The sequence below is a fragment of the Nerophis ophidion genome, linkage group LG24 (genome assembly GCF_033978795.1).
Source record: "Nerophis ophidion isolate RoL-2023_Sa linkage group LG24, RoL_Noph_v1.0, whole genome shotgun sequence".
NCBI classification, from domain to species: domain Eukaryota; kingdom Metazoa; phylum Chordata; class Actinopteri; order Syngnathiformes; family Syngnathidae; genus Nerophis; species Nerophis ophidion.
Window position 1 is genome coordinate 390,309 of NC_084634.1, and position 10,000 is coordinate 400,308.

General features: G+C 38.9%; 1 protein-coding gene across 1 annotated transcript in view; it reads right to left on the minus strand.

Moving 5' to 3' along the window:
• nrxn3a (neurexin 3a) overlaps positions 1-10,000 on the minus strand; it is a 198,425-nt gene that overhangs the window by 81,662 nt on the left and 106,763 nt on the right. Inside the window, exons 8-10 of the mRNA XM_061886428.1 lie at positions 3,093-3,386; positions 1,586-1,733; positions 966-1,349 (exon numbers count right to left, since the gene is read on the minus strand). Coding sequence (XP_061742412.1) covers positions 966-1,349; positions 1,586-1,733; positions 3,093-3,386 — 826 coding nt within the window. The remainder of the gene's footprint in view (positions 1-965; positions 1,350-1,585; positions 1,734-3,092; positions 3,387-10,000) is intronic.

Consider the following 10,000-nt stretch of genomic DNA (forward strand, 5'->3'; position numbering starts at 1 on the left):
CTTACAAAGGATTTGGATCCTTTCCTCAGAGCATTTATGCTTTGTATCAACATTTTAAAAATAACCTGTTCAATTTGCCATGGCGTCCCACAGGGATTGGCGCCTAACCCAAACCCCAACCCCAACCCTAACCAGAACCATGCATTTACCTCTCCCACAAGTGTGGGACCAATAACCATGCAGAGTCACAACATATTTACCTCTCCCACAAGTGTGGGACCAATAACCATGCAGAGTCACAACATATTTACCTCTCTCACAAGTGCGGGACCAATAACCATGCAGAGTCACAACATATTTACCTCTCCCACAAGTGCGGGACCAATAACCATGCAGAGTCACAACATATTTACCTCTCTCACAAGTGTGGGACCAATAACCATGCAGAGTCACAACATATTTACCTCTCCCACAAGTGTGGGACCAATAACCATGCAGAGTCACAACATATTTACCTCTCTCACAAGTGTGGGACCAATAACCATGCAGAGTCACAACATATTTACCTCTCCCACAAGTGCGGGACCAATAACCATGCAGAGTCACAACATATTTACCTCTCTCACAAGTGCGGGACCAATAACCATGCAGAGTCACAACATATTTACCTCTCCCACAAGTGCGGGACCAATAACCATGCAGAGTCACAACATATTTACCTCTCCCACAAGTGTGGGACCAATAACCATGCAGAGTCACAACATATTTACCTCTCTCACAAGTGCAGGACCAATAACCATGCAGAGTCACAACATATTTACCTCTCCCACTAGTGCGGGACCAATAACCATGCAGAGTCACAACATATTTACCTCTCTCACAAGTGCGGGACCAATAACCATGCAGAGTCACAACATATTTACCTCTCTCACAAGTGCGGGACCAATAACCATGCAGAGTCACAACATATTTACCTCTCCCACAAGTGCGGGACCAATAACCATGCAGAGTCACAACATATTTACCTCTCTCACAAGTGCGGGACCAATAACCGGTGCCAGTGCAGTCACAGATGAAGCGGTTCCAGCCTTCCTTGCAGGCCCCTCGGTTCTTACAGGGGTGACTCTCACACTGCTTGCCAGGCTGCTTGTTACAAGAAGGTTTAATCCCGGCACCATTTTGCGCTTCGGCAATCTGCCGGATGTCTTTGCTGCGGCCGTCGATGAAGAGATCTCGGATGCAGCCCACGTAGCCGTAGTTCAGCATGGCCGTCCACAGCTCGGTGGGCAAGATGAGGTTTGCACGATCTATGGGAAGACCGCCCAGGTACATGTCACCTTCCAGGTCCAGGATTTCACTTTCCCCACTCGCAGTGAACGGGGTCCTTCTGCTGTTCACAGAGATGGTGCCTGGAGTGGGGAGAGTCCACATCAGGTGGATCAAGGACACGTTCAATGCAGACTTGGGTGAGAATCCAGAACTGGTCATTGATCTCATTCATCTATATATACTGTGATGGTCAAAAGTGTACGTACACTTGTAAAGAACATGATGTCATGGCTGTTTTGACTTTGACTTGACATGATGTACTATTCACATTTCCATGGGGTACCATTCACACTTCAAGTGTCCTGAGAGAACTCACCTGAGCGGCCGTCTCGTTGGATGTCCACATGGTACCAGGCACCGTCATTGACCTTAGACTGCGTGGCCTTGACCTTGATGGTACCAGACCCCATGTCCAACAGCAGGTAGATGCTTCCGTCCAGGAGCTCAACCGCAAAAAAATCCACCTGGACAAAGAAATGTCAAGTCTGTGGTCGGTTGTTCATCTCATGGAGTATTTACTGCTTTTCTACAACCATTCTTCACCTTGAAACATCCATCAAAAGAATAATAACAAATAAATGTTTTTTAAAGAATACATTTTAAAAAATAGGTTTTTAGGACATCTCCATGTCTCATGCACACGCATGCTGGAATATCAAATATCACTAATGAATGTGTTTTGGTGCCAAATATTACTTATGAATATGTTATCATGCCAAACATTACTTACGATTATGTTATCATGCCAAATATTACTCACGATTATGTTATCATGCCAAACATTACTTACGATTATGTTATCATGCCAAAACATTACTTACGAAGATGTTATCATGCCAAAACATTACTTACGATTATGTTATCATGCCAAACATTACTTACGATTATGTTATCATGCCAAACATTACTCACGATTATGTTATCATGCCAAACATTGTTCACGATTATGTTATCATGCCAAACATTACTTACGATTATGTTATAATGCTAAACATTACTTACGATTATGTTATCATGCCAAACATTACTTACGATTATGTTATAATGCCAAACATTACTTACGATTATGTTATCATGCCAAATATTACTTACGATTATATTATCATGCCAAACAGTACTTACGATTATGTTATCATGTCAAACATTACTTACGATTATGTTATCATGCCAAACATTACTCACGATTATGTTATCATGCCAAACATTACTCACGATTATGTTATCATGCCAAATATTACATCCTCCAATGGGTTTGAAGGAGAATGGATTAATGAGGTGCCAAAATATTCCCACTCTAGTGAATAATTATACGGAGTGTTGTTAAAAGGAAAGGCCATGTGACACACTGGTAAAAATGCCTTTTTTGCAACGTGTTGCTGCCATTACATTCTAACTTCATGATTATTTATTTGTTTGTCAGTGTGACGATGAAATATCTAGTCTTTGCAGTCTATTGAATTGAATATAAGTTGAAAAGGATTTGTTTTATTGTCTTTTTATTGACCATTTACACAAACTGACTATTTCACTGCTTTTGGGCTTTGTACATGTGTTTAAATAAACTGTCAAAAAAATAAGTTCAAACAAAATGCAGCTTCACCGATGTAGTCATAATTTTTGGGCTTGACAAACTTCTCTATGACTTTGGCTCCAGACTTCTTCTGCTTGTTTATTGTCATTACTGCCACAAGTGGTGGGAAAGGGTATTACAAGTGAGTACCGCTGAGGCCCTCCAGGGGGCGCTCACGGCCCAACAAAGGTTAAGAAAGACTGGCGTAGATGAAGAGTCCTGAGTGTAAACATAAGCCGAAGGGAAACCTTACCTTGGTGTTCTTCTGGCTGCGGGCGGCATCTTTGCGCTCCTGGAGTTTGCCGTGGGTGAAGAGGATGAGGCCGTTGGGTTCCGTGGTGCGGAAGTCAAAAGAGATGGAGCCCATCCTCTTGGTGTTCCACTTGGGCAAGCTGATGTAGGCCTCGGGAGTCTCAAAGGAGATGGGGTCCAGGGTGGCCACGTTCTCACACTTGTAGGACACCTCGCCCTGGATCTTCATCTTGGGGTCCACGATACGGGCCAGTCGGGACAGCTCCAGGCGGATGTCGTTGTTCTTGTACACCACCTGTTAGGACAAGCAGTAGCAAACATGGGTAGCTTTTACCAAACTGAGGTTGTTTCGAAACAGACCTTTTCTTTGGAATTATTTAGCCAGAAGTGAAGGACAACCATTGTCTACTAGCAGGTGAGGATATTGACATGATTGCTTTCTAGGGCTGAAAAAGGCACAATAACTATTATGCAGGATGAAGAACATCAAATAGTCAATTCATCAAATGATCATTGAACACCAGCTCCATAAACTGCCATGTTTGTTTCCCTCTGTCGCGTTGCAAGAGGGTTGACTTTGTGCATCACTCTCAGCATGTTTGTTGCAGGCCAGAGGTGGGCCTTATTGTTCTTTGGAAGAGAACCAGAGTTAGTTGAACAATATTAAGTAGCACTTTTTCTTTGCTATAGTTATTTGAACGATATTAAGAATCACTTCTACCATAAGATATCGATCGGAATATTGTCATTAACTTCACTCTGTGCACAAAGTTGAGTGAGCAGGTTGTCTGTTGACTTTTTGTGTTGCTTGGAGGCTTTTATTTTTGGACCATGACTAGGTGAGGTTGTCTGCACTGGGCCATGTAAGTAGATTCCGCATGTTCACAAATCTCAGACTATTCAAGGAAATGTGATCTCCCTGTGGGTAAGATTCTTTACTTCTAAACCCTTGTTGTCTCACGGGTCAAATGACAGACACCCACGTTTGGACACCCTGCTCCAAAACCTAAATCTATTGCTTTGATGACACATTGCTCGATACAACTAGTGGTACTACCACGACCTTCTGCCTGCGCAGGAGTGTCCACACCTCTTCCACTCAGGACTGCATGGAGGTCATAGAATGATGCAGGTAACTATGTCCAGATATTTGCTATGGCAAAGATGATTCAAACAAGTCCATTCAGTCAACATATGATAGCATCTCAGCTTCTTCTTCTTGTGATAGCGTCTCAGCTTCTTCTTATGAAAGCATCTCAGCTTCTTCTTCTTGTGGTAGCGTCTCAGCTTCTTCTTCTTGTGATAGCGTCTCAGTTTCTTCTTTTTTGTGATAGCGTCCCAGCTTCTTCTTCTTATGATAGCGTCTCAGCTTCTTCTTCTTGTGATAACGTCTCAGCTTCTTCTTCTTGTGATAGCGTCTCAGCTTCTTCTTATTATTATAGCATCTCAGGTTCTTCTTGTGATAGCGTGTCAGCTTCTTCTTTATATGATAGCATCTCAGCTTCTTCATATGATAGCATCTCAGCTTGTCCTTCTTGTGATAGCATCTCAGCCTCTTCTTAATATGATAGCATCTCAGTTTTTTCTTGTGATAGCGTCTCAGCTTCTTCTTCATATAATAGCATCTCAGCTTCTTCTTCTTATGATAGCGTCTCAGCTTCTTGTGATAGTTTCTCAGCTTCTTCTTCTTATGATAGCATCCCAGCTTCTTCTTATAATAGTGTCTCAGCTTCTTCTTCTTCTTATGATAACATCTCAGCTTCTTCTTCCTTTGGTAGAATCTCAGCTTGTTCTTTTTATGATAGCATCTCAACTTCTTCTTGTGATAGCGTCTCAGCTTCTTCTTCTTGTAATAGCATCTCAGCTTCTTCTTGTGATAGCATCTCAGCTTCTTCAATTAATCAACTGCTTGGTCTTGGAAGACCTTTAGACGCTCATCTGAGTAGTCCTCATCAGTTCTAGTCTTAGACTTAAAACTGTTCAGTTCTAGTCTTAGACTTAGATTGGTCACATCTAGTGTTAGACTTAGATTGGTCACATCTAGTCTTAAACTTGATCATTCACATCTAGTGTTAGACTTAGATTGGTCACATCTAGTCTTGGATTTAGATTGATCACATCTAGTCTTAAAGTTAGATTAGTCTTAAGACTTAGACATCTACTCTTTGATTTAGATTGGTCACATCTAGTCTTAGATTTGGATTGGTCACATCTAGTCTTAAAACCCAGATTGGTCATATTCAATCTTAGACTTAATTTGGTCACATGAAGTCCAGTGGCTAGTGCCAAAACCCCAGATATTAATACTCCAAAACCAGTAGGGTGTGCTTGGGCAAGGATAGTTTCGTCTAAAAGGTAGTGAGAAAAACAACTGCTTGGATGTAAACAAAAAATCCTAACTGTCAAAGCCAACGACAGTCATTGAAATGTAATTCCCTTTCATTAGGTGTTGTGTGGCAGAACCAACGCGGTGGATCCACTACTACCAGTCCAATATAGTCCAAGACAAACCAATCAGTCCAGTTGTGATCGATTGACTGCCCTGAGATGACAATGACCGGTTGAATGAGAACCTTCATAGACATACGATGAGATATTTTGTAGTGGCGTAATGTTACATATTGCATACTCATAATTCGATCTCTCTGTAAAGAACCTTCAGTTTGATGCAGACACGTACCCATTTCTGACTTCTTCAAAGTGAAGGACAGAAAGTGTGCTGAAAGGCTGGCCTCCGGTGTGACTGGGATAGTCTCATGTATGAACCATGAGGACCATGACCATGGAGGAAAACCACACAGTGAAAACATGAAGAGGCTACTGTCTGATCACAACAGTCCTAAAAGCAGTCAATAATAATCCGAGGATGGAGACTTGGACAGGGAAGAGTGTGCACATGGAAACTGCTCAAGTGAAATACTGAAGCTCCATTCCCCCTCTAAGACTGTGGGCAGATGAACTCTCTGTCTGGGTATAATTTGGGCAGTCATTCTTTGTCTGCGTCCATTTCTCTCTTTTATATCTATGTCTTTTTACTGGCTGTGCCCAAGGTTCTGTCTGAGTGAGTGAGGGGCTGAGATTATCAATAATCCACCAGCCAATCCGACACTAAATAAACTCATCCCTCGAGGTGATTGGAAACTGGGTGGGAAATTGTCTTTTCTCTTCTCTACTCTCTCTGTTCCTAGTTTTGTTACACCCCTCTACTCTCAGCTCCCCTCTTGCATCCATCAATATCATGCTGCCTCAGGCCTTTTTTCCCCAACAAAGCCACTTGGGGACCATTCAAAAGTCATAGTATCAGTTGTCAAGTTTAGTCTTGCCGGCTCTCATTCAAGAGAATAAGAACTGTAGCCAGCCAAATCCAGCCCGAGAATGACACCGTATTGGGCCCAGAGTTTTGTTCAAAACTTGTGCTCAAGGAGAGAAGGTGACTCCACGTCAGCCAGCTCCGTCAAGCCTGGGCAAGGCGTGAAAAGTGAGGCCAAGAAGGCAATGGGATTAGCGCACTAGACTTTAGGTGGAGTGGAAGGCTGCCGTGCTTGATCCAGGACCAGGTTGAGTGGGCTCCACTGGGGCCGACTTCAACCTACTTTGACAATGAGCAGAATAGTCCACCTGGATCAGATCTATTTGGTCTCTTCATTGATACAAGTCTGTTCATGCGCTCTAATCCGAATGATTGATATAACCCACCCGTCTTGATCCGAATGATATTTTGATACATCAGGACAGACAATATCCAAATGGTGTTTACACTAAGCATTTCTATTCCGGTTAGACTTTTAATCTGATTCATTTGTCACGGTCCAGGGGCATGCCAATGCCTATCTCACCAAGGAACCTCGCGGAGCGCACATCTGGACACACTCACGACTGTTCCTCTCCTGCACGCGTCACGCAGCGGGTAGCTGCATTCAATTAGCAAACTGCGCACCTGTTGGGGATGATCTGGCTGGGTTTCTTAAGCCAACGCAGACCTGTGTTCCTGGCCAGAATGTAACCTGCTTATTTCCCCGTAAGCTATCATCCTGCTCTATGCAAACCTTGCTTCGCTCTCTATGTTCGCCACCGTCATGTTTGTATGGTCTCACGTTTTCCCTTGTCGTCCTTCCTGCAGTCTGCCTTTGTTCCATGTGAGCTGTGTGTCTCGTCACTCGTTCCTCCCCCTGCTTCCCGGACTACCTCTTGGATCCCGATCTCCCGCTTGGGCACGGACATTCTCTGCCTAGCCCTTTTGGATTTCTCCGTTTCCTCACACATCACTCTGGTACAGTAACACTCAGCATTTAATTCCTACACAGTCTTACACCATATAACCTTTTGGTTTTGTCACACTCCATTCCTTTTTTGTTTAATTAATTATGTTGTTCATTATTTGTTATATTATATTGTTTATGTACATAATAATTGCATAGAGCAATATTGCCCCCTTGTGGTTCTGTGCCGTCACAACTCCCTCCTGCAAAACAATTGTGTCCGTGTGCACATAGCTACTGTCTCCAGAGCTGTGATCCTTTTTCCCCCCACTCCTTCATTTCAGCGATGCCCTATACATATATGTGTATATACATATATGTGTATATATATATATATACATATATGTGTGTATATATATATATACATACATACATACATACATACATACATATATATATATATATATATATATATATATATATACATACATATATAAACATACATACATACACACATACATACATATATACACATATATATATATATATACATATATACATATATACACATATATATACATATATATATACACACACACATATATACATATATATATATATATACACACACACACACATACATATATACACATGTATATATATATATATATATATATATATATATATGTATTTATGTATATATTTATATATATATATATGTGTATATATATATAAATGTATGTATATATATGTGTATATATATATAAATGTATGTATGTATGCATTTATACATATATATACATATATACATAAATATATATATACATATATATACACATGTATGTGTAAATATATATGTATTTATGTATATATATATATTTATATATGTGTATATATAAATGTATCTATATATATATAAATGTATGTATGTATGTCTGTATATATACATATATATATACATACATATATACATAAATATATATACATATTTACACATGTATATGCATATATATATACACACCTATATAAGTATATATATGTACATACATATATATATACACATATTTATATAAACATATACATGCATATATACATACATATATACACATACATACATATACATATATATGTATATATATACACATATCTATATATGCATATATACACATATATATACATACATGTATACATACATATGTACATAAATATACATCCACACACATACATATATATGCTTATATATACATTTATATAAGTATAAATATATATATACACACACACACACATGTATATATACATATATACACATATATATACATTTATATAAGTATAAATATATATATATACATATGTACATAAATATACATCCACACACACACACACACAATGCTTATATATACATATATATACATTTATATAAGTATAAATATATATATACACATGTATATATACATATATATATATACATATATATATATATATATATACATATATATATATATATATATACATACATATATATATATATATATACATACATATATATATATATATATATATACATACATATATATATATATATATATATACATATATATATATATATATATATACATACATATATATATATATACATACATATATATATATATATATACATATATATATATATATATACATATATATATATATATATACATATATATATATATATATATATATATATATATATGTAAATATATATAATTACCTATATATAAATAAATATATATGTAGGTGTGGGAAAAATCACAAGACTACTTCATCTCTACAGAACTGTTTCATGAGGGGTTCTCTCAATCATCAGGAGATTTTAATGGAAGCATTCACATACAATGGTTTATATAGGGCACAAAGTGGGTGGGTACAGGAAGGCGTAGGGGCGTGGTGATTGGCTCATGTGTTACCTAGGAGGTGTTTCTGTCTGTGGCGGCATGTGGAAATGATTTCACTGCGCTTGTTGAGGGATGACAGGTCTGGATGATATATAATAAACAGTTTCTCTTTTAAGCATAGGTTAAGCATAGGTTTTTCTGCTAAGGGGACAGCATTTAAAACCATCTGGTTTTAAATGATCCTTCGGTTAATCCTACGTACGTGTCGGATGTGCCAATGTCCTTGCGTGTTACATTTGCTTGGTAAACGACTGATGTTTGTAAGCACCCCCCGTTGAGAGGGCAATCAGGTTTCTTGCGACAGTTACATTCCTTATTGGTTTCAGAGTTGTTTAGTCAGGGGGTAGGCAGTCCTTTTGCAATTGCTTTGTTGTGGTTTGAAATGATTTGTTATATGTTGCGCTCTACCACGGTATCGAGCACTATTCTCTGGATAATCCAATCAAGACATAAATAAATATATATAATGTATATATATAGTTAAAATATATATATGTATAATAATAATAAACAATACTAATAAACTATAGAATGGTGTGTGACATAATCCAAGAGTGTACGTGTGTGACTATGTGTGTAGATTATCTGTTGAGTGTTACCCTAAATGTTGAATGAGGAAGCAGACAAAACCAAAGAGGGCAACGCAGAAGGGATCTGAGATTTGTGTGAGGTCCGTGGGGCAGAGAGAGGTGTTAGAGTGGAGGAACGAGGGAGGCAGTCAGAGTCCAGAGGGAGAGCCAGGGAGAAGTGAGACGCACAGCTCACTTTCAGGGTGA